The 26,736-nt window shown below is 39.4% G+C and overlaps 1 protein-coding gene across 5 annotated transcripts in view; it reads right to left on the reverse strand.

Annotated features, from left to right (window-relative positions):
- The window catches only part of CPQ (carboxypeptidase Q), a 498,122-nt gene that overhangs the window by 65,156 nt on the left and 406,230 nt on the right, over positions 1 to 26,736 (reverse strand). For 4 of the 5 annotated variants that reach the window (XM_036830877.1, XM_036830874.1, XM_036830876.1 and 1 more), the window contains one exon: positions 12,238 to 12,439. In XM_036830877.1, coding sequence (XP_036686772.1) covers positions 12,238 to 12,439 — 202 coding nt within the window. Of the gene's footprint in view, positions 1 to 12,237; positions 12,440 to 26,736 lie in introns of those variants that run through there. The other variant, XM_036830878.1, reaches the window with a different exon arrangement.

Consider the following 26,736-nt stretch of genomic DNA (forward strand, 5'->3'; position numbering starts at 1 on the left):
AAAGAAAGAAAGAAAGAAAAAGAAAGAAAGAAAGAAAAGAAAAAGAGAAAGGAAGAAAGAGAAAGAAAGAAAGAAGCAGAAAGAAGAAGATGAAGAAGAAGGAGAAGGAGAAGGAGGGACAGATAGAGGGAGAGAGGAAGGAAGGGGAAGGGAGGAAGGAAGGGGAAGGGAGGAAGGAGGGAGAAGGGAGGGAGTAGGGAGGAAGGAAGGGAGAAAGGAAAGAATACTGAGGACATACTTCATAACTAGTCCTATTATAGGCAACAGCTTGCCAGATCACAAACGATCCACAACTAATAGATTTCACAGAGCTCAACCATATTTGATTTACGCATTACGAACTGGAAGGACAATTAAGATAGCAAATGTCATACTGTAAAAGAAAGTTTAGTTACCATGAATTATGCAATCTCACACTCTCTTATAAAAACGAGATAATAGGGAGACTTAATTCACTGTGTTAGAAATTCCCATGAGGGGAATGTACAAGAATATCAGGTTAAGTGGTCATTTTTGAACTTTAATACTGAGCAAAGGAAGGATCTTAAGCCAATGAAAGTACCCAGACTAAGGAGTCTATTGTACACAATTGAGATGTAACTCATTTCTATAGTAAAAAGTCCTTACCCAATCAGAACTCAATTTTACCAAAATCTCTTGAATTGTGATGCTTTTCCTGTTGTTTCCATAATCCTATGCTTATTAATTAAATTGATAAGCATATTTTTAGTAGAGTTCTTGTAAGAAATTGATGAGTTGTCACAATACTTGAAGACTTCTTGGACTCAAAGAAGGTTCAACAAGCAGATTATGTCCAATTACAGTAAGACTTCATTGTTAATATCTGAGAACTCCAGCAACCCCTGCCAATCACAGTGCAGTATCTTATGGGACTATTCCGAGTCTCTCCAACTGTACAGTTTAATTTGGCAAAACGTCAAATAGCAAAACATCCAAAAAAGTGCAATTTTAGCAAGAAATTGCTAGAAGACATGCAGACCAACCCATGAGATGTGCAGATCTATGAAGCTGGTTTTTGTTTTGAGTCTCTCAAAGGAGGATGCTGTGGGTTAGATGGCGCCTACTCAGTGGCTGGGATTGAGCCCCATCATGTCTCACTCCTGTTGAAAACTTTCAAAAGTTTCTGGCTGTCCCAAATTCTTTGAATCGCATTCAGGGTCCAACTGGCGTCCCAAGGGACCTTTTCAGTTTTAGCTCTATTTCCCTATATTAAACTAAACTTTGGCCAAACCAGACTACTCATCATTTCAAGAACCTGTTGAACTTTCTTGCCTATGCAATTTTGTGTATCCCCATCTTTTCATGTGCAATGCATTCCCTCTCCACCCAACAAAATTCTATTCTTTCTGGAAAATCAGGTGAAATGCCACCTCTCTTGTGATGCCCCATGATTTTAATGCCTCTCTTGCTTGAACTCCTATTGTGCTTTGTTCTTCCTGTGTCTAAACCCTCCATTAACTCCTTGAGGATAGAGAGTGAACCTTGTATATGACATTGGAATAAAACAGGCCTATATGTTAATTCTGGCTTTTCCACTTAATATCTTTGCAACTTTGGACAAAGGAAACTCCCTGAGCTCCAACTGACTCATCTGAAAATTGGTTACAGACTACTAATGTATGCTTTAAAAGGTTCTTATAAAATTATATAAGATAATGTATGTAAAGCAGCTAAAATAATACTTGACATACAAAAGACGCTCAACACATATTAAATTCCCTCTTTATTCCCCTTGTCTGAATGTTATGTAGTACTTACTAGATATTTCTTGAATGAATGAATGAATGAATGAATGAAATTTTCTGAGTCAGATCTAATAAGAAAGAACAGGCAATGTATGTGTTGAGGATCCAACTATGACACTCCAAGGTAATTATTTTAATAAGTCTTACAACTATTCCTATCTGTAAACTTTTTCTCGCTTTATAAAGAAAAATTATAAATAAGCATTTAAACATTTTAGAAATCAGTAGTTTCGGATTTTAAGACAAAAATATGAAAGATGGAAATGATATTTCATTCAGGGTGACTTGCATTATAGGTTAACAGAAACGTGTACATCTCTAGTGGAATATATAACATATCCTAAAGACATAAAAAGAACCTGCAATAAACAAACCATTTTCAATAATCATGCTATTGTTGGTTGTGTGGTGTTGTTATTCTGAGACTACTGTGTGTGCTGTGGGAGAAAGCAAGTGAGTGGTTATGCTGTTGCACTAAGAACCAGGATTTCTGGCAAAGGAAGAAGGAGACACAGACATGACACCAGTGAGGTAAAGCGCAGCTTTGGAGTCCTCAACCTGAACTGGAAATATATAATTCACAATACCTTTTTAAAAAAATTAATTAATTAATTTATTATTATTTTTTTGCTGCGTTGGGTCTTCATTGTGGTGTGTGGGCTTCTCATTGCGGTGGCTTCTCTTGCTGCGGAGCATGGGCTCTAGGCACGCGGGCTTCAGTAGTTGTGGCTCGCAGGCTCAGTAGTTGTGGCTCGTGGGCTCTAGAGCACAGGCTCAGTAGTTGTGACACACGGGCTTAGTTGCTCTGCGGCATGTGGGATCTTCCCGGGCCAGGGCTTGAACCCGTGTCGCCTGCATTGGCAGGCGGATTCTTAACCATTGCGCCACCAGGGAAGTCCCCACAATATCTTTTTTCTTAAGAGAAAAAGAAATTCTACTTCTATCCGCTAAAAAGGCTTAGAAACAATGACCAACCCAGTAGCAATAAGCATACTTAGTGTTCAGACTGTGGTCTCTAAATACAGTGACCTAGTAGAAGAAAGTGGAGCTCTTTGGAGAAATAGCTGATTCCATCTGGGGCAGGAAGTACGCAAGATAGCCTGGAACACTGTCACATCAGAAAGCTAGGACACTATCAGTGACTGCAAGGGCATTTCAAAAGAACTCGGGAACCAGTTTAAAGAGGCTCTCATTGGCCAAAAATAGGACAATTTTGAGCATTAATAAGCATAATTACTACAACAGAATGAAGCACATCTATATTTTTAAAATCCATTAGTAAATTATGACAGTAAAAATTAACCCAATCAGTTATCTTCGGAGGGTACTAGGGAATCAACTAATAATTTAAAAAATAGGTAAATAAAGGGAAAGAATGAAACATATATCCTACTTTTCTTACACAAAAGTACCTCTGAGTGACCAGATAGTCAATGGGGGGAGAGTTCTTTTTATAGAATTATTTCAACTAATAATCAAAGTTACCATTTTGCAACCCCCAATGAAATAATAGATCCCGGCAATAATCTTCAATGACAGTTAATATCATAAAAAGAGAGAAAACTAGACATCACTCATAATGGAAATGAACATTGATACCTAAGAAGTATTCTTGCCCTCGAAAGTTAAAAAAAAATAATCAAACCTGAATCAGATCAAGCCTCTAGAGTTAACTACCAATTAACAGAAATATAAGAGAGTGGGAACATGTTAAATGATTCCATAGAAAAGGAATTACCTAAATCCAGACTATAGGAAATCCCATGGGACAAATTACTTGGTTTCTGTAACAAACAAGGAGCAGAAAGAAGAAAAATGAAGGTGGAACCCATGGATTAGAAGAGACTTCTAATCGAGACATTGACCACATCCACCGATTGCATTGTTTGACCCTTACTGGAATCCTGCTTTACACAAGAAACTGTGGAGGAAAATGCAGCTTGGAGGAAACTGGAAACATTTGAAAACTGGCGATATATTGGATATGATATTAAGAGATTATTGTAAAATATTTTAGGAGGAATAATATATGACTACAATATTATTATTCCTCCTAATATATATATATATATAATATATATATCTCCTTACCTTTTAGAGATACATTAAAATATTTACAAAGGAGATGATATAAAATGATATGATGTTGGGCATTTGCTTCAAAATAATCTTGGCATAGAGGAGTGACTGGGGTGTAAATGAAGTAAGCCTGCCCAAGGATGAAAAATTCCTGAGTGACGAGTATACAGGAGAGTTCATTAGACTATTCTCTTTACTTTTGTATGTGTTTGAAATTTTCTGTAATAAAAATTTTATACCATATTTAAAAGCATCTAATATACCAGGCCATACTGAATTTTACAGGCTTTAATCACTTAAAGTAGGGATAGACAAAGTTCACATAGCTGACGAGGAGGAAGCATATTCTGAAATCCTACTTCCTTGTACTCTACTGGTTTTCAAGTAATGTTAGATTTTTTTCTTAGAAAATTTCAATGTAGCTTTATTTGGTTTTCCATGATGAAGTCTTCCTTCATGATTATTAAGTAAACCAAATCACAGTCAGCCCTCGATAGTGAGTTCCTGGAGAAAAGGGGCCATATCTTATTTTTGTATCCTCCACATTTATATATAATACAGCTACCTGTTGAATGAAGTGTTACATAAGGAGTCAATTAGAGCATCTGTAAAGTATTAAGTGAAACTGATGGAAAGTCAGATGCATAGGAAAGGGAACCCGGAAGAACCAACCTTGAGATCTTGAAAGGGGCAGTCAGGGAAGTGAAACTTTTCTAGGCTACATTATTAGCAGGCATGGGAAATAGTAGATAGAGAAATTTAAGTCATAGTGTTTTTTGGTCACTATAGTGCAGAGAATAGTGCAATAATTTAGCCCTATCCTCTGATTTTCTAAAGGAATTGTTTCTAATCCTGTGCTACTTCCTCAAGCTCCCTTTTCACACCAGGTCTTCCCACTTTGAGTCTCCTACTTGAGTGTGACAGTGTACCCCCTGGCAAGAGTTTTATGGATTCCCTTCTAAAACCCTGCTCTCACCTTCTCCTGAAGTCGTCTGGTGACTTTGCATCAACTACAAGAGTTTCCACCAGAAATTTATGTCTCTTCTTCATCTGACCCAGAGGTACTCAACTGTTCCTACCACCCACTGCTCTCCAAGCGGATTCCTCTGCCCTGTGAAGTCACTCTCCCCACTGTCCCCAATAGGGACAACTGCCTTTGTTCACATGACTTCTGTCACCAGGAATGCCCTTCTTGCCCCTTCTGTCCCTTCTGACACTACAAATCCTTCAGCTTCCAGCTCAAGTTCACCTCTTCCAGGCCTTTCCTGTCTTCTACCCTATGAGTTCCTACAGCTTTCTGCATGTGTTATTTATCTTGGTGCTGTACCAAAACTTCCTTTTACTGTGCCTTAATTCTTTTGTATGTTCATCTTAAAATCAAATACATCTACTCAGTAAACATTTATTGGATACCTATCATGGTCCAGGTAATAATAGGTATTGGGTATTTAAGGGTGAATAAAATACTCTCTTGGTTTTCAATACAGTTAAGGAGATAAAATACAAAGTATATTAACTTTAAAGTGAAAGTGTGTGCTTTAAATAACAGATTGGGCAACAACAGAAGACACTTGAGAAGGCAGTGCACGACTAACTGCCCGATGGTAGAAACAATGCCCTCTCCTTCTAGGCCATTGGCAGTCATACTACAGGGTATGAGCCCAGCCTGCTTTGGTCAAGATACCCAGTGGCTTCTCTGGAGCTGCAGCAGGTCTACTGCAAGAGGAAAGAACATGAGAAGCTTATTCTGTTAGCTGTTGTTATTAGCTGTTCTGATGAGCAATTCCCAATAGTGTGGCGTTGATGTGGATGTTATACACACCTATCTAGCATACGGCAGATGATGAATATTAAAGCAAGAGCTCTGACTCCCCTGAGTTAGAGGTGAGAGGCAGCCACTTTCTACAATTCTCTGCATTACCCTTATCACTCTCTAATGTTTTTCTCCATTCTTGATTTCTTTGTTATGGTTTGTCTCCTCCTACTGTCCTCTCCCCACTCCCCACTACAATGTAAACTCCGTAAGGGCAGAGAGCTGGTAAGTCTTTTTCATGCTCTATCTTCAGTGTCTAGAGTGCCTGGTTTACAGTAGGCACTCAAGACATGCTTGCTGATTGAATGAAACTGCTAGGCTATTTAAATAAGGGCTGTAGTCGCAAACCAGGAAGTGCCTCTTCATGTTCCCAGTGGGGTGAGGTCTACTCACCGTGCAGCATCAATCTCTCCAACATCACTAGCACAGAGTTTTTTCACCATAAAGGAGGCATCTTTTAATTAGGGACAGCAGGGGACGTAGAACTACTGTATTGCACTATTCCATCTGGTGGCGGGAAAACATATGAGTCCTGGGTCCAGAGGTCGAACCTTCAATTTACTTTACATTCCTGCTTGTGTCCTGCTCTTCTCCTTTCTTGGAAAAATTTAAAAGAAAGGCCTTTGGAGATGCAGAAGTGAGAAGTTTTAATTTAGTTCTGCTTAGTGCCATATAAGGTATCAGAAAGAAGCAAGAAGGAAATTATGAGAAATTCTGAGTAATCTGCATATTTGGTACTTCACTATGGAGTCTGAGCTATTACGAAAAGATGAAAGAAATTAAAATGTGATTGTAAAAACAATTCAATATATAAGAAAAGAGGACAGCTCAATGAAGCAAAGTTATTACTAAAGTAATCACAACTTACGTTATGGCATTACAGTTTACAAACCTCTCTCACATTATCTAACTCTTCCTACAAGCCTAGACATTACTGATTCAGCATTTGATTCAGGACATTTTGTCAAGGGCCAGGCACTTCTTCCTAGGTGCTGGAAACTATGAGAAATTCACAATCAATCACAATTCTAAAAGGGTAAGTGCCATGAGGAGAGGTGAACAGGGGGTTATGGGAACATACTCAAGGTTCACTCACCCAGACCGCTGGGGATCAAAGAAGGCTTGTGAGAGGAGAAACAGGTGCTGAATCATGGATGAGTAGGAATTAGCTGGAGAAGAAGCCAGAACAGGGCAGGTCCAATGGCTAGGAAGCTGAGAACACAGGGTGCACCGGCACCTCAATTAATGACACTTGTATGAATAAGAGATGGATAGAGAGCAATGGGGCAGCCACGAGAGGTGAGGCTGTACATCAGCCCAGGGTGGAACCAGAAGGACCTTGAATTCCATGCTAAACAGAGACCTGACATTCTGAAGACAATGGGGAGACAGTGAAGGATTTCAAGTAACGAGGAGAGATGATCAGATATGCCACTACTCTTAGTTGCTTATCAGTGGGAATCCTCATCTTCTTCCTAAAGAATCCCAGTTTTTCTCACACATCAGGAGGCTACATTTTCAGGGGAGACTGAGCTCCACCCTAGACCCAGGAAGTAAAATTTGATCAATATAATCCAATTTTGGTAATTCTACTCCATTGCCACAAACACGGCCAATGAAATTGAGGAAAAATCTGCTTTGGAGCTTCTGGATGAGATTGTCTTACTGTTAAAAAGGACTGGCCATTATAGACATTCTCTCTTCCACGACTGCACTATGTGTGAGAATTTGTTGCCTGGAACAGCTGCAGTCATCTAGGGACCACGGGGAGACAAGCCTGAAGACAGAAGTCAACATGCTGAGGATGGCACGGTGGAAAGATGTAAAGAACCGAGGTCTTTGACGGGGTTGATGATTAAATTAAGAATTCTGTAACCACCCACTCGAGAGCTCTTTTTAAAGTAAATTTTAAAATCCCCTTACTACTGTTCTAAGTTGCAGCTTCTGTGATATTTTGCAGCCCAAAGCATCCCAATTGATAGTCTGACTTTTAATTTAGAAAGTTCACTTTGGAAGCAGTGAGCCAGTTAGATGGAAGGGAACTAAGAATGCAGGTTGATATGTTAGTAGGAGGCTGCTACAGGAAAATCAGTGAGTACTCCTGAGACAAGGTTTATGGGGTAGAGAGAAGGGAATGGGCTTTAAAAATAGGAGGAATTTGGAGTAAACAGGACTTGAGAATATTTGGTTCTATGTTCCGGATGATTGTGTGGTTTCTGGAAGGTGGTGCCAGTCAATGAGAGAGGGGACAGGGAAGGAGGAGGAATGCATGTGGGGCTTGGGGGTGACCATACCTATTTTGCATATGAGATAACCAAGTCTCACTCACTAGTCTGTATAGACTGTGAGAGTACGGATCTTTTCTATCTTCTTTACTATTGATTCCCAAGTGCCATACAGCAGATGAGTAATAAGAATGCTTAATAATCAATGTGTGAGGCTGAGAAAACTTACATCACTTGCCTAAGATGGCACGTGAAGTTCAAAGTTGTGAAGCCAGAACACACACTCTAATTCTTCCCAGCGCACTGTCTACCACTTGCCGAGATCATCAGCAAAAGATTGCCTCTCAGATTCTGAAGCAGAGGAAGGAACTCATTGGTAGATATGGAATCATGGTGGGCTCACTGCCTCAGGTCACATTAAGAGAGCATCTCATTTTTTACATTAATGTGTCAATATATTTTATAGAAGAGTTCCTAAAGAAAGGTGTTCAAGAAGGATGCATTAAGGACCTCTGAGAACCATGAATTATGTCTTATTACTGACATGTTCAGAATGAAATAGATTCCTGTCATTCTAACCTGGAGCTTATAATTGGAGGATCAGGCAAAAGTTTAAGGCTGAAAGTCTCTCTGCTACCTGGGGCCAAAAGAGACTAACCTAAACCTCTCTTGGACTCCTTTGAGTCATGTTCTTGTATTACCTTTGACAGAGTCAGGGAACAAGAATTTTGCCACTTTATGTGGTAAATTATCTACGTGTATTATTGCACTAACGTACTAGAAAATATTACTCAGCATCTTCTCTCAGTCTTTACTCCTGTAAATAAATAGTCCTAATTGCTCTAGCCTCCTTAATTTATGTCGTTCTTCCATCTGTCGTTTTTTCTATCTTTGTGTCTTTTTTCTCAGCATCCTTTATTTTCTCCACAATCTTAAGCTGAAGGACCCAAAGCTTGTCGAGAAAGCAATTACTTCTATGTTTCTGTTTTTTCTCTTGTGAGATATACAAGAATTTAAATGTTTCCCAAAATTAAACTAAGAGCTACAGAGGAGGTAAAGAAGTAGAAAACATTGACCTTGATCTCAAAGAATTGATCACTGAGTCCAGAAGGCAGGATGCACGGAAATTCCTAGTAACCCAAGAACGTTTGTGTGTGATTCAAGTGCGAGACTGGGGGCTACAGAAGCGTTTTAGAAATTCAGAAAGGCAATACAGCACCAGGGTCTGTTAAAGATGGATTTGCGGTCACCAATGAATATGGAGTGAGACTTAAAGAGCATTTAGGATTTGGAGGGGAAAATAGGAAGGCGTATGGAAGGGGGTAGAAATGGGAGAAGGCTGGAGTATAAAGGTATCTGGAACAGAGAGTTTATGTGGAAAATACATCTGTTATTTTTTTAACTTTTCCCCCCCAAAGCCTTATACTTATGTTGACAGTTATCTGTCCATCATGGACATTACCTAGATGGATGAAGGATATCCTATCTCCTCTCCAAAGATGATCCTTTCATAAATTTATCTATTTGGCTTCTATAATTTATGAAAATCATGTTGAATTTTAATTCTATCTGTGCTCTTAATTAGTATTTTGATATTGAGTATACATGAAACATTAAAACAATTGGGGCTCAGTCATCAGACTACAGAAATTTGAATGGCCAAGGACATGGTAAGGGCTCAATAAATATTTATTAGTTCAATGGATGACAGGAAAGAAAAAGAGAAAGAAGAAAAGAAGAATGGAGTCTGGAAGTATTTCTCATTAATTTTTCAAAAGTTAGGTGAGCAGTTATTTAAATCATACTTGAATCCTATCTTTAGGTTTAACTTACTGTAACTTACCATATCTTCAAGAATTCAGAGTACACAACTAGTATATTTTTATTTTCTTTTTCAGACTAACTATGGTTCTTCATCTTTTTTCTAAAGTCCCTGAAATTTTCAACGGGTAACAAGAGTTATAAACAGTTCCATTATTTCTTCCAGGAAGAGCCCAAACTTGAAATATCAAAAGATAGCTCAATAATAATAGGGGAAAACAGCAATAATTTGGTTCCATCTCACAGTACTCTAAACGAAATAAAAAAGAATTCCAGGAAACATTAGTTGCAGTCTAAATGAACCACCAAGTTTATATAAACCTTCCTGATCTACAGAGATAGAGAGGGGAGTGGAACAAAGAATGTGAGAAGAAATAAGTAGTTATTTACAATAACAAACTCCTTTCCCCCGGGGTAAATTATTCTGGAGCAGGAATGAACTGAAATCCTTTGCATAAGCAAGAGCTGAGTAAGATAAACATTTCAGACACTGACATAGATTTGGAAGACCATCTCAGCATTCCAGACGCCCCTGTGTTGTTGCATATTGTGGGAAAGGGGCCACCAGCCTTGAAACCAAAGTGGCCTGTTCTCAGGGTGACATCTATACTTAAGAGCCAGACAGACTTGGGCAAGTCATTTAGTCCCTCTGAGTCCGTTTCTTCATCTGAAGAAGAGGAATAATTGCACTTACCTCTTAGGATGGTTGTACAGATCAAACAGACAGTGTCTGCAAAAAGCCTAACCGTGTGTCTGACAACTAGGAATTCAGTAAATTAGAACTCGCATTAATGCTGAAGCAACCACAAGGGGGCTCAAATTCCCCACGGCACTGTGGCAAGAGGGGAAGCCCTCCTTACCTTTGTGGAGACATCAAATCAACTTGCTAATTCCAAATAGAACCATTCTTATGCAGTATCTATATGGAAGGAGTAAAGCTAGAGCCGATTCTGTTTTGTTGATCCAGTGCAGCAGAAGCAAAACTAGCTGGGAGGAGGCAGCGCACGTTTTGTTCTACTTCGGTCTAGGCTTCAGCTCCTCACGTCCCCTTTAAGTACCCCCGGTCTTCACTCGAATTCACCCACAATCCGTCAGTCTTTTCCTCACCTCTATCCCCAGCAAACTTACTTAGTTTTTCTGAAACTTTAGGAAGATTCTTATTGAAAAAGTTAAGGGTCAGGAAAAAGAACCCTTAACCCTTTGTTTTATTCAAACAAAATCGTTCTATAGGACTTAAAGGGCAAACTCCCTTCCCCTAGACCTTGATCATGATTAAAAACGTATATGTAGAGGGTCTCGCGTCTGTCTAGATGACCCACGGCACTGAAAATGGAAATGTTGTTTTAAGATATTTCACAATATGGTTAAAATATACACAAACCATTGGAGAGAATTTAGTTTCTTGTCTTAGAATAAAGAAGAGCTCCTTCTATTTTTAGTTATGAAAGATTATTAGCAACCTTAACATCTAAAATATACTTTAATCTATAATATCTAAAGAATGAGCTTTTTAAAAAGTTTAAATCCATATAGTATGCTATTGGTAAAGTCTATTTTGCAGGCTAAAAGAAAAAAGCTGGAGTGGGGTGGATCTAGAGAGACTTTTTTTTAAACCTGTGAAATGTTTTGTAGCCATAGAAATGGTTCTGGAAACCGTAATTTTAAAACTATTCAAAAACTGGACTTCCTGTTTGCATAATACAAGTACAGAATAATTTGCAAATAGATTCTTTAACAGTGTTTTTGATTATGGAGATAATGGTGTTGAGGGAACAACCCCAGGTCATAGAGGTCTAAGATCATCAATAACCCTTTCTCATGGCCAGTCTAGGGCAAATTTGCGAAGTACTATAAGTTTGTCTTCTTTAGGACTGTTCTCCTTTCTAGTCCTGTAACTGCCAGGCCTATTCCTATTACATAATTTCATCCCTGCCCAGGACTTGTCTTAAAAATATCAACCTGATGAATCACTTATCAGGGTAACTTAGTTTATGTCCAACCTCTTAAAGTAGTCTCTGCATTAGGAAAAAATGATTAGCAAGAAGTACCCAACCTCAAAGAATAAATCTCTAATGGTAAAATTTCAGATACCATGGATTTGGGTAGGGAATTATTTGGGTCAGAGAACTTTCTGCAGCATAGGGCTAGAACTAGAAGGATATTAGTAGTAATAATTGCCTTCTACTCTATTTCATAAATTTTGGTCGGGAGATCATTTGTGCTACAATTACCAGACACCTGTTTAAAAAAAAAAAAAAAAACAATTTCTAGGCACAATCCCAGAGTCATTAAATCAGAATCTCTTGGAGTGAGGAACTTATACTTCAGAAAGAGAAGACAGATGGGCAAATAAATAAAAGGAGTATTATTATCCCAATATTGGAAATCATCAGATTATACCTTGTGGACAAAGCTAAGGGTTTCCATATTTTAAATGACTTACCAGTATCTACTGTGGCATGTTAGAATAGAAATTTTATTTTAAATTGGTTAACAGTATGTAAAGAACCCCAATTTCATCTATTGCTCTTACCAGGTACTCCAGCTTGGATCCAGAAGTTAATGTCTGTCCCTTCTCCAGCTCTAAAGACCTGTGTGACATTGATGGGCTGCAGCAGGCACATGACCTCCTCCACGATGGCCCTGGCCTTGTCACTGCCAGTGAACTGCAGCCCAGAGGGTAAGAAGGTCCCCAGGTCAGACTCCATCACGAGGCTGTAGTTGGAAATATTTGCCTTAACAAAAGAGAGAAATGTTTGGTTCATACCTGTTGCTTCTCTGCTTTCTCTTTGGAAGTTATCAAAAAAACAATAATCAAATACTTTATCTCCTCACCAGTTGTTGCCAAAGCACATGTTGCTCTGCTCGACTTAGGATCCAGTCTGCATATTACCTAATAGTTCTGAGATGCAAAATTACTCATCTTGGAATCTGCCAAATTTGAGTCGACTTGGAAGGTTTTTTTTAAATTCAATGAAAATAAATATAAAACTCCATATTAAAATTACTCAATTATTGCTACTAGCGATAATATTCTTTCAACCAATTTTCTTAAGAGTCTATCTTGTACCAGATACAATTCCTTTTATATGGTGGGGACCTCCGGATAGTATTAGCCATGCTTAGACAAAAAAAGATGTAACCTGTGGGCCTATTTCTCTGCATCTCTTCCCCCTAGATGGATATTCTATCTTATTTTGATTGTGAATTCTGTGAAGGCTTAAAGGCATCAAACTGACAGGTTTGTCTTGGGTTTCTGATTCCACTGTTGTTCCATCTGTTGAATCCCCAGGGAGGGAGGTAATAGAACAACACATGAAATGCTGTTCTCTCTGGGGTACAGCTGTAGCATCTAAACCCCAGCAACTCTGCCAGGCCACTAGTGTGTAAACTTTTTCCAGATAAAGTCTGGTAAGAAAGCACACAGTGATTCCACGTAGCCAATATTGTCACAGCAAGAGCTTAGAATATAAGAGCCTCTCACCAGATTGCACAGCTAAATTGCCACACTGCCCTAAGACTTGCAAGTTTAAGGTCCTTCAAACTGGCCTGGCCATCTATTTCCCAGGACCCATTCACTTCTTCCAGACTGACCATATACTACCTCGGTTGAGTTATTCCCAAGCTGTCATCCTCATTATTCACCTAGTAAAAATCAATAATAATATTTTTACAGTGCTTTCAGAGAGCTTTCATATTTACAATCTCCTTTGATCTTCTTCCATAACCCATAAAGTAGACGGAGCAGTTTTATGGTTGATGCTGTTTTATAGAAAAGGAACTGAGGATCAGAGAGGTCAAGTGATTTGCTCAAAGTCACACAGTTGGCAAATGAGAGAGCTGGGTCTGAAATCCTGTGCTTTCCAAAACTCCACCCTGTCACCACTAGCACGGGAGGGAGTAAGCAGTAGGCCATGCTTGTCCTGAATTAGAATGATTTTTCACTTACAACATAACAATTTCAGGGTTGCATAAATTTTTTTTTTTCTGTAAAACAGATATGTTTTTACAATGACTTCCTAACTATTGCCATGGAAGGGTACTGTTGTTACAAGGGCAAGAACAGTGCCCTTTGGTTCTAAAGGAGGATGTTGCCAACATTTATAGGACTGAACTTCATGGCCCTGGGATATCATTTTGTTGTTGTTGATGATGATGAGAAAGTTAACAAAGCAGAAGTCTGTTCATGTTTCCACTTTCACTTCTAAGGAATTTCTGTCTTCATGGTGATTTTCAGAGAAAGACCCAAGGCATTTATGATAAAAAGTACCACCTCCGCTTTCAGCTGTGGCTACTGCATGACGGTAGCACCATTAGAGTTAATAACATGCAAAATATTTGCATTAATGTCTTACATTCAGGGCTCGTTCAACTAGCACACTGGTGCTAGGTGAGCAAGTTGACATGAATTTGGCAGTCCTAACCCTGTCCCCTTATGTGCCCTGCTGCCCCCCCCCCCCCGCCCCAAATCCTCTCCCTGCCCTGTAAAAATGAGAAAAGAAATAACATAATATATCTGCAAATAAAAACAGTTGGGTAATGTATGTGAGGATTCCCATATTTCTGGCAGATCCCATCCTTCCAACAAGAAAATTAGGCAATTTGCTCCTAACTATATACAATTTAGTTAAAAGTAGAGCTAGTCAGTAGTTTGGCCATCAGCCTGGTGAGATGGACACAGCCTTGGACCCACTCGACTCCATTCCTGACTCAGCGACTGACATGCTAGGCTGCTGAGGGGAGTGACCGGCCTCTCGCTCTGTCCCCAAGTCATGTCGCCTTGGCCTCTGGCTTCTCCATCTGTAGGCTGCGACAAATGCTCTTTTCCAGGCTTGAACAATGAGCCTGGGCATATGGAGCTTTGAGGGTCTTCAAAGACAAGACATTTGTAGACCAAAAGTGAAAGTGGTGTTCGAGTTGAACTTGTCAGGGCTCCTAACAAAATATGCATTAAAGCCTTCTTGACCCTCTTCAACTGCAAATGAACAGATGTCCCAGGTACACGGCACCCCACAGTTTGTGAATGGTACCGTGCAATGCCAGGATGTTAATGGCAATGTTGAGAATAATGTAAATAAAGGAGATTTCAAAGGTGCCAGACGCTGTCTATGTGGCAGCCTTTTTAGCAGAGTGATAACAAGTATGCGCTCTGGGATTATTCAGAGTGGGTTTGACCATCAGATTAACCAATCATGGGCTCTGTGACTCTGGGCAGTCTGTGTAACCCCTCAGTTTCTTCTGCCATGAAATGGGGATAATACTGGTACCCAGTTCATGGAGTCGTAAGAAAGAGTGCAATGTAGACCCCAGCGTATAACGAGCACTTGATCAATAGTTGCTGTTACTGGTCTTACCACTAAACATCAGTACCTCTCAGGTTTTCAAGGATGGTCTCCATATAAACCATTCTGTTAGCTGCTTACAATGATAATATGTAGCATTTCTGCAGTGCTTCCTACATGCCAGACACTGTATGAAAGGCTTTACAGCTTATCCCATGTAACGTTCCCAATCATTCTGTAAGTGCCACATTTCTCATTTCACAGATGAAGCAACTGAGGTTTAGTCAGGTTAACTAACTTTCCCAAGGTTACCTAGCTAGCAAGTGGAGCAGCCAGAATTCAAACCCGGAGGTCTGCCTCCCCAAGCCTGTGCTCTCAATTCCTCCACTGCCCTGTTTGCTGATGCTTGTTTCCAGCTGTCAGGCCACAAGTCCTCACTTCTAATTCAAAAATACAAAGACTGTAGTGAAACAAATGTATAGAGTTTAAAATATTTTTGCATGATCACAATGCAAGGTCTGATTGGACAGAATTTATTGTCCCTGCTAACAAAGTAATTTGATTAAGCAAAGAGAAGAATGAAACAAAAACAAAAACCAGAACAAAACCCTTGGTCCGCCATTTCCTTCCAACTAGGAATAAAGAGTAAAACAATAAAACATCTTTTCAACCCAAATTAGACAGGATATGCAGATCTCAGTAAACCAGAATTCTGGCATAGGTAGACACAAGTTTGATCTCTATTCATGGAGAATTTTATTAGCTGTTGCTAACATGATGGCAGCAGTCTATTGTTGTCTATTTATATATAAACATCTCCATATGTTTTCAATAAAGAACTAAGAAAACAAACCACCCACCGTCCATGACGCCGCTTTTCCTCCTCATTTATGGAGTCATTGTCTAATCGTTAGCACATGGCCAAAGAGCTTGGAAAACAAAATGTCTCTGCACAAAGAAACAGGAACGAATAAGTCGGGTCACTGGGCTGTTAGGACTGCTGCTTCTCAGGAATGTGTGGTCACAAATGTGTTCCTCACTATGCCATCAGTCACTGGGGGCATACTCAGTGTAGATTTGAAAAGCTGATTATAGCTAGTGAAAGCAGAGCAGAGCCACGCTGGTTTCATTCAACCCACTTTAGCACACAAAACAAAATATCCATCCTCCTGGTTATAGGATGTAGGGAGAAACCTACTTCTAGAGATTGAACGCTTTATTGCTGAGATAACCTGCACCGATTGAGGCAAACATATAGATGAAGAGGCTGAGAAGCTCAGTGACAAGCTCAGATATTGTCTGTAAACCCTTCACTCTGCTCTCTTCATAAAGAGAAACATCTCTTTATTAGGAGCCATGGAAACTGTCCTTCATTGCCATGTAATGGACATAATGTGATGCAGAGAAATGCTCCTGGCTAACCTCTAGGTTGGGATTGCTGGATTAGTTAATATCTGCTCAGGGCTGAGGATTCATAACTTTGTCCTGTGCTAGAATCACATCCTATCACTTCTCTTCTTTTTTTCTTTTTTTTAAGCGTCAGCTTACTCTGCCAAAGAACAATTTGGTAACCATTAGCAATCTTTGGGAGCAACGCAAGATTAGAAAGTAGAACAATGTTTAAAATACGTATTGCATGTTTTCAAATGCTTACTTCCTAATATAAACACAGGGATGATATTTGTGCTCTTTGCTTTTATAAAATTCCAGATAATTCTTCTTCGGAAATACAGACCCAAGTTCAACATTTCCTTTCCTCCCAAATTCAGCTTCTTTTTTGCTTCAAAGCTTTTATTTTCTCATAACCTAGGTAACCCGTCTTTGGTTTTGAACTAAAATTGCAATCCCAAAAATCAACTGACGAGAAAAAGAGACTCCTAATTATTCGAATTAATCACGTAGCCTCCTCAGTTCAATCTTCAAAGAAGTAAACGGTTCCCGCCCACTCCGCCCCCGACACAGGGCAATCAGTCTCGGTACCATTTTCCCGCTCCGGTAAATGTTAATATTTTACAGACGATGGTGGTGATGCTATTTGGCCAGGTGGTAGGCTCCAAAACGAGTTCTCAAAAGGAAACCATCCTATGAGACCATGTGCTGAGTTGCTATAATCATCTTCTCCGGTGCTGCCAGTGACCCTGGAATTCCCATTTCAAGGGGTGTAACTGGAGCTGCTTCACGGAGCTTTAGCTCAAATCCCTGTCATGATGGGATAAAGGTAAAGAGGTTTCTCCCTGCTGTGCAAAACCAAGAATAGGTTTTACTTTCTGGTCAGGTCTACCCCGAGGTTCAGACTTTTATTTCCGGCAGTCTCCAGCATTCAGTTTTGAACAGCCCTGGGGACCCAGGGGAGAGCCAGGAAAGGGAAAATGACAAGGTGGAGTGCCATAAGTTATTTTCGTTTGACAGCTAAACTGGCTGTGGCTCGGGGGAATAGGCAGTCTTGGATAAGTTACATTAGTACGAAAATCACAGACACCTATTGTGGTTTAGTCACCATGCTGCCTGGAGATGGGACAGAAAAAATGGCTTCCGGAGATCCCTTTCCAGCCCAATCATTCTCTGCGTGTGCACAGAAGGTTTCTCTTGTGAGACAAACCTGTGTTTTCAGGCAATCCAATTTTCACAGCGTTGTTCGAAGCACTCTAGATCTCAGTGAATTCTCCTCTTGAGCTACTTAAGGTCCGTGGATAGCCCTTAAACTTATGGAAAACACACGATCCCTCTATAAATGTCACTATGGCAAGAATAGTGAGTCAGAAGGCTGAAAATATGGCATAAACCTAGGCTAAAAGAAATAAGAATTTTATTTATATTATACAGGAACTATGACTGTATTTACACTTCTTTTAGGAATAAAAACAACCCAGTATCCAGGGTATTTGGTAGACAGACTTAAAAAATGGTTTACATGGCAGCTTGTTGTCAATCTCAGCTTTTAATTTTATTCCTGCATGTTGAAGCAACATAATCAATAGTTGGAATCAGTGGGACTCAAAGTCTCCACAATTAAATTTTGATTCCTTTAACATAATATGTTGCCCAAGTGTTTCATGTTACTAGTTTCATATACATTTCAATAAGCAGTTGTAGAAGAGAAATCTCCAACACAGCTGGCTTTGTGAAAGCAGCTGTCTCTGCCTTTTTCATTCTCTATCCCTCTCAACCTCCTCCATCGCATGGTGTCCCCGTCTCCTCTTGTACCCATCATGCTGCTATCAAAGTGTAAGAACTAAGTTGTCTAAAAGAGGATCCCTTCCTTCGTTTGACCTTTCTTCTTTGACACTGTTGCATGCTTAATAAACATAAAGACATGTTTCTTGTTTTTGATGGTGGGGTCTTACCAGCCAGGACAGTGCTTTCTGGTTGACTTCTAATCAATCCCCTTCTCTTGACTGGGAAGACTACAGCAGCCTCTTTAAATCCCTAGCCAAGGTTATAACTGAAAGGAGTTCCTCTTCTTATGAGTAGACAGCTTATTTCTTTTAAAAATATAGTACTTATTTTCTTGTCCTGCAAAAATTGGCTACTTTATAATCTGGAACTGAAATATTCACTCAATCCTAGGGCATATCATATTACAACACAATTAGTCATTAATTCTCTTTTCTCTATAGCCAGTAGATAAGCACTTAGAGCATTTTTGGATTATGACAATATCCTCAAATGCTTTACTTGATCAAGTACTCTTTACTACTATTAGTAAAGATGCTAAACACAGCTTTAGAAGTCATTTTATTTCCTTAAACGTGCCTTCTTTTCTCTCAAAATCACAATAGTGGGTCTGAAACCTCATGAAAAACATGAGGAGCTTCAAGGCTCTGGTTCTACTCAAGGCTTCATGCTCTACCTCTCCCCTCGCCTTCCATTCCTAACACGCCACACCCCTATCTAAATAATATACTGCACTGTTGCACTTTATTCTATGTGTCTTTTATACCTACTTTGCTCTTGAAAGAATTCAAGGCTTCCTATAAGATACTAACACCATATTTTAAAAGTATGTAAACTCTTGAGAAGCAAGAAAATGCCATGAAGGCAGGGATCAAATCTGTGTGGATCTCTGCCATACCTGTAGCTTAAATAACAAAGCTCAGCACATAGTGGGTACTCAAGAAATATTTGAGGAGAAAGAAAGTCACAGCTGGGAAAATTTGACATGATACCCTAACTGCAACTTGAAGATATAACAGTTCTAGCTCGTGCTACCAAGGTAAGAGGGAAGAATGATGTACTATGAAGCTCTCATTATCTAGGAAAAGAAAGGATACACCAGCTCCTTGAAAAAAGCAACAGTTTTTCCAGCATTCCATTCTAAAAGGAATTACCACATGGTTCTTTCTATGAGGAACATTGAACAAAATAAAGAACAGGGTCTCCAATAACAGTTTTATAAAAGAGGCAGAAATATCTTTCCTAACACTATTTCCTAAATATTGATCCTCAATTAAAGCCAAAAGCAAAGTATTAAGTCATATTTCAGTAAAGATGTTTCTTTAGGAAGTAAACTGTATTTATTTAACAGTTATTGAGACAGAAACCAAATGGGGGGACCATACATTCCTGTTTGCCCTGGGCAGTCCCAATTTACATCCTTTGTCTTGGCATAATTATTAATGGTGCCTCCTTTTTCTATCCCACTCTCAAATGTCAATTGTCTCTCGTAGAACTTTTGTGAAGTTAGCGAAAAATTCAAGATTGAGATCACTTAGCACTAAATTGTGAATATTTGATGGAGCTGAATTTGTCACTTGCTTACTCCTGCCAATACTTTCTTCCCTTGGCTTCTGGGGCCTTAGACTCTCTGGTCTCCTCATGCATCACTGGATATGGCTTCTCATTTGTTGGTTGGTTTTCTCACTCTCCTGATCTTTAGATGTTGGGGTGGTCAAAAACAGTCAAAAGGTTTTTCATTTCTCTATCCTCACTCTGTTGGTGCTCTCATCCAGCTTTATGGTTTTAAATAAACCTATATTGTGATGAGTTCCAATTCACATTCTATGCCTCTCTCCTCAAGTTCAAACTCATAACCAACAGCTACTCAGCATCTCTATTTAAAGGTCTAATCGTGTATTAGTTTCCTATTGCTGCTGTAACAAATTACCACAAATTTGGTGGCTTGAAACAACATAAATTTATTCTCTTACAGTTCTGGATGTCGTAAGTCTGAAATGAGTCTTATAGGGCTAAAATCAAGGTGTTGACAGGGCTGGTTCCTTCTGGAGGCTCTAAGGGGGAATCCATTTCCAGCTTTAGAAGCTTCCTCCATTCTTTGGTTCATGGCTCCTCATCTCATTGCCTTTTCTCCTCCTGCTTCTGTCATCACGTTGCCTTCTTCTGCCTTTGCTGTTCTTGCCTCCCTCTTATAAGGAGGGTCCAACCCAGTAAACAGCAAATCCATTCTTCTAGTTGCTGAGTCTAAAAATTTTGACTCCTCTTAAATTCTTGGCTCCTCTCTTGCTTTTACACCCCAAGTGCAATCTATCAGCAAATCCTGTTGGCTTTATTTTCAAAATAAACCTATTGTTCAACAACAACTCACCAGCTCCACTATTCTCACCCAGTTCAAGTCACTATCACCCCTCACCTAGAGTATTGCAATAGCTTCCCAACCATTTCAACCCTTGCCACTCTTCAGTGTATTCCCTACACAGAAGCCAGAGTAACCCTGTTAAAAAAAACTCTAAGTCAAATGGTGCTACTCCTCTTCTGGGACTCTGCATGTGGCTTCCAGCTCACACAAGCTAACAGGCAAAGCCCTTATATTTGCCTAGAAGGCCCTAGATGTAGATTGAGCCTGACCTTCCATAACTTCTCTGACCTCATCTCCTACTACTCTCCACTTCACTTTCATTGTTTCGGCCACCTTCAGTTCCTCAATAATGCTTGGGTTCTGAAGCTTATGAACTTGTTACTTCCTCTGATACCCCGTTCCTCTGGATATTTCTCACTTCCTTCTGGGCTCTGCTGAATGTCCTCTTCTTAAGGAAGTCTTCCTGCCCACCTTATATAAAAGAAGACCTCCCTAACACTCCTGATAACACTCCCTAACCCCCTGATTATGCTTTCTTTTTCTCCTTTGTACCAACAACGAATGTTTATCTTTGTTGTCTGTCTCTTCTTAGAATAGTGTTTGGTCCCTGATGGCAGAGACTTCTCTGCTGTGTTTACTACTTGTGATCGATTATTTAATGGCTATAAATCCTTCCCTTCCCTGTATATATTCCCTTTTCCAATGTGACTTTGCCACTCCTTTCATCAAGAGGTGCAATCTCTTTCCCCACCCTCTGAATGTAGGCCGGCCCTGTGCCTTTATTTGACCAATAGACTCTGGCAGAAGCGACCACTTGCAACTTCAGAGCGTGAGCCAAAAGAAGCCTTACAGCTGCCACCTTGAGCTTTTGCTGCCCAAGGACTGACATGTAAAGAAGCCTGGGCTAGTTGAGGTACCACATGGGGAGAGCAGCCCAGATGACAGTCTGCCCCAGCTTCCATAAGTTGGGCCATCTTTGACCATCCAGCCCAGCCAAGCTGTCACATGACCTCAGTGACCAGATAAAATGCAGGATACTCAGTTAAATTTGAAGTTTAGATAAACAATAAATACGTTTTTAGTATAAGTACGGCCTATGTGATATTTGGAAGCATCTAGGCTCCCTAATGACAGGGAACTCCCTGAAACAACACCAAGAATATGTAACAGGGCTCAATAAATATTTGCTGAATGAGTGAATATTCTATATTATTGATTCAAAGAAGATTCATATGTTTATATATAATTTGGATATGTGGGAAAGTTGGAATTTTATAATTTAAAAAATTAAAGAGTCTGGTTGTAATCTTGCCCATGTGTTAAATCATCCTTCCTCTGCTGACATGGGTTTAGGAGAATATCTATAAGCAGAGCCAAAAACATTCTCAAGAAGCACCTTAGGATCTGATGAAATGCCCAAGTACTTGCTCAGTTGAATTTCTAGAGTTCTTCACCAAAAGAATGGAAGAAATGATCTTGGCCAGGAAGAATCTGGGGGCAAGAGTTACTAGTTATTTGGTGTTATGATTAAAGTGGCCTCAAGTTGTCTATAGAATATTGAATTGAACCTCAAAGAAGGCTGAACAAAACCATTCCAATCAAACAAAATCAACTGACTTATTGAATGGAATGGTGGTGCATCCAAGCCCCTTAGGGGCTACAGTGGCCATGGGGGAAGGAGAGGAGAGATGGAGACTGAATTAGGAATAGGGAGAGAACAGCCCAGAGATAGTGACTCCCAATGAGTCTCATGAGGATGGGATGGAGGACACCTGTGGAGAATGCTAACCCTGGGAACCAGAGGATCTTATATCCCCTGGAGAGCAAAAATAGCAATCCCAGTGTTGAAAGCACAGAAGCTGAGCTTCCACTGGACAGGAGGCAAAGGTGTCGAGAGAAGGAAAGTAGTATTGTCGATATAGATGGAACATTTATATGGAGAAAAATCCATGACCATGGCTATCTTTAGACCTCTCCCCTAAACTCTAGTCTTTTTTTTTTTTTAACCAAGCTGTGTACCTGACCTCTCGACGTGGATGTCTGATATCTCAAACTTGGCATGTCCAAAACTGAGCTCCTGACCCCCTCTTCACACCCCTCTACCCAACTCCTCCCATTCAACTTGCTCAGGCCTCAAACTGTGGAGTCACACTTGACTCTTTTTTTCCTCTCACACTCTATATACAATCCATCATCAGATCCTCTTGGCTCTTTCCTTAACATATATCCGGAGGCTGACAACTTTTCATCCACTGCTACCATCCTGGCACAAGTTACCATAATCTCTCACCTGGATTATTCAGCCTTGTTCGGTTCTAGTCCTCCTTCAGTCTATTCTCAAACCAGCTTCCAGAGCAATCCTTTTAGACTATTAATTCAGATCAGGTTAGTTCTCTGCTCAAAAGCCTCCAAGAGTTCTAATCTCACTCAGATAAAATGGCCCATGAGACCTGACATGATCTGGGCTCCTCTGTGCTGCTACTATCCCTTCCCTGCACCACTTCAGGTATGCTGGCTTCCTCGCTGTTCCCAGAATGCCCCCCCCACACTCCATCAGCACCTTCCCTAGAATGTTCTCTTCCAGATACCCACAGAGCTACTTCTTTATCTTCTTCAGACCTTTACTCAGCCTTACTCCAGTGAAGTCTTTTTTGCCCCCCGCCAACAAAAATTCAAACACTCCCTCCACATATACCCTATCTCTGTCCCCTGTCTTGTTTTTCTCTTCAGCTGTTCTCATATCATTTTACTTATTTATCCACATCATCAGCCTTGATGCACAAGAATGGAAGTAAGAGGAGGGCAGAGTTTAAAACAGTGCCTGGAACTTAGAAGGCTCTCAACAAACATTTGCTGAGTGAATGAATAAATACATGTATGTATGTGTTTAAACACATATGTGTGTATGTATGCATGTGTAAACCCTGCAAGCACATCTCTAGATGCTGTTTTGGGTGATGGTGGTGGTGAAGATAACAATGATGAGGTGGTTACTGGTGGTAAGGCAACATCAGTTTTTCAGAATACGGTTTTTTAAAAAATCTTCTCAAGAAAGCATAAGTTTCAACAACTAAAGTTGAAAGCTGAATCTTTAGTGTATATTTTATAAAGCTCTTCAGATATACAAGTTTTTACAACATTTGTTATATGTGCTAAAAATAAATCCTTCCTAGAAGGCTGTATAAAGTGACAGCAATCAAAAATGCCCTTCAGTTACCTAAATACAAGTGAAACTTCTAAAATTCCTTCAATAATGAAATACTAAGATACTCTTATTCTCAAAGCTGTGTGGCAAAAGGAATCTCCTTTTCAGGTGAAAACAGGGCTGGAAGACATCCTTATGTAGCATCCCTATGTCATGGTCATTTCACTATCAAAGGTGAGAAACCCTAATATGCAAGATTTGCCAAAATAAAATGGCCACCATTAACAGGAGGAGAAAGGATGAGCAATTAACAACTGAACTGCCAAGGGCTCATGTACATAGATTTTTTTAAATATTAAATAATTCTGAAAAGAAACCTTAAGGTTTGTTACGCTAGAGTTAGTACAACGTGAGGCTAATAATACGTGGTGTCGTCACTAAGACTCAATTCCAGAAACTAATACATGCATCCTGGGACTACTTAGAGCTTTAACAATTGCTTTGCATACTTTGTAAGTTTTAAAGTATTCAGACAAAATGAAGGAAAAATAATAAACAAATGAGGCAATTTAGCTTTGAGAAGAGTTAAGATAATTTAATAGGTATAGTTTAGATAAAAAGAGGCTAAGGAATTAAAGCAATTACAGAAAAAAATCCAAATAGGTACGTATATTGAGATAGGGGAGGTGTAGAAAAACAATTTCCCTCATCTGAGAATAGTAATAAGAAACAGCAGTAATCACTTAAAGGTAGAAGAGGAAAATCGCTACGGTAGAAAATAGCATCAAACACGTTGGAAATAATGATCATTCTGAAAAGCCACCTGAGGACCACTTAGGGGAGACCAAACACTAGAAACGCTTGAGGCAAGTTGAACATAAACAGTTAGTCAGGCACACAGACCTCACCCCAGATTTCTCTTTGGTTATCTGCAATCTTCATCAAGGATATCATTAGTGTTTGAAGGAGATACAAGTGATTAGGATAATAATCCTCACGGGGTCATCTGTCTCAGAGTGGAGTGGATGCTACAATTCCCACTTCAATGGTGATTGCCACTGGGAAGTTAGAGGAGGTGATGCACAGATGCTAATATCACTTGATACCCTTCTCGGCCATTAGGTGAAAAATATTAGGCAAGTTACTTAATACCCTGGGCCTCAGTTTATTCATTTGTAAGATGGGGATAATAATAGTTATTTTGCCAGTTTATTCAAAGCAGGAGTTCTTAACCGGGCATCCCTTGGCGGTTCATAAATTTGGAGGCGGTCGGTGAACTTGAATGGGAAAAAATTACATCTTTACTTTCAATATCCTCTAACCGAAATTTAGAATTTCCTTCAATTATGTATGTAAATAACAAACCACAGTAGTATTAGCAGAACCTGTCACTTTGTCACCAATAGAAATCACAGATATTTTCATATCATATTAGACTTATTGTAGAAATCTCAAAATAAACCTTATGTTCATCACTACTTTGAAATTACAGTAATAGATAATACTGCAAGATCTTATTATTTTATGCATTTAGAAAACATACTAATATCAGGTATTTCTTTTAAAAATTTCGATAACTGCATTGTAATAGAATTCATATCCTTGTAATACTATGCATTTTATTTTATGCATTCAAAAATATTATTTGAGAAGATGTCCATAGGCTTTACCAGACTGCCAAAGTGGTGCATGGAACAAACAGTGGTCATGAACCTCTGTTGGGTAAGTGGTAGCTTCACCATTAAGGTGATGATGATGGTGATGATGATGATGGTGATCATTCCTCCTGTTATTATTATTATTAAACTCACTAGAATTCGTTTACCCTGGACATCTAGATTGGAGTCTTGGTTCTGTAACTTAACAGCTGAATGAATTTGGCAGGCCATTTGATCTCCCTGAGCTTCATATCCTCTTCAACAAAGACCAATTTAACAGGGCTTTTCAGAGAATCACATGAATTTATTACATGTATTCAAAGGTATATTGTATACCAAACTATTCCGTTCTCTTGAGACTTTTTACTGTTACTGTCACCAACAAAAGTGCCTAATAAGTAAAACAGCTATATAAATGATCATCCAAACTGATGAGAGCTTTGAGAGTGAAAGATCAATAATTATGGCAGGACAATGCGTGGAAAGTGGACTATCTAAGGTAAATGAGAAACCAAGAAGCTACTTAAATACTACCTTTCTGACTTTTTTTGTATCTCCTATTTCTGCCACTGTAAAATTCAACAGATAAACACCAAATTTCCTTGATTATAAGAATCACATTTTTCTCCTATTTTAGCATTTTGGTAATTGGAATGCACCTTGTTATTGATACATTCCAGAAGACACTTGCCAAATTCCAGGCAAAGAAACAAATCGTGCCATATATTAGTTGTCACTGTTTGTCTGTGTACAAACGTCTTCGTACACAAACGGTCTCTGGGATTTCATTTTACACTTTGGTTAAGTTATTTGCATTAGTATCGATATAGATCACTAAATTTTAAATTTGAGCCCCTAATTTTGATTAAAATTCTTTATAAGTTTTTATGTACACAGAAGATTGATTTTCACGTGTGAGGCAAAGCAATGAAAGGCAGTAGAAATCGCCAGATGCTCAGACTAGACCCTAGAGTGTTCAGGGTTAGTGAAGACGGGTGTCACCAAACATGCGTCACGGAGGCCTCTACTCGGGTACTGAACAATTTGTCGAAAGCTTCCTTAGAATTTCAAAAGAAGCTGTATGACTTTTAGAAATATTAAAAATTTTTTAATGGAAAAAAAACCCCAAAACTTAGCCCAACTGGAAATACAGAGGAAAGCCTATATTCAATATGCCTCATAATCATACTGTCAACCCTGAAGGTGTATCCTTAGGCCCTTGTCAAAATAAGGAGCACAGGTTACACAAAGTGGTCTCTCACCCCGACACGAGGCCTCACTGCTCAGCACCAAAAGGTATCCAGCGCCATCTTTAGACTCGGAGAGACTTTGATTCTGACTACAAAAGTGTGAGATATTGTACGTTATTGTCAGTTTTTAAAAACTGTACATTTAATGTAGTTTTATTTTTCCT

Source organism: Balaenoptera musculus, chromosome 17, assembly GCF_009873245.2.
Source record: "Balaenoptera musculus isolate JJ_BM4_2016_0621 chromosome 17, mBalMus1.pri.v3, whole genome shotgun sequence".
In the NCBI taxonomy this organism is placed as follows: domain Eukaryota; kingdom Metazoa; phylum Chordata; class Mammalia; order Artiodactyla; family Balaenopteridae; genus Balaenoptera; species Balaenoptera musculus.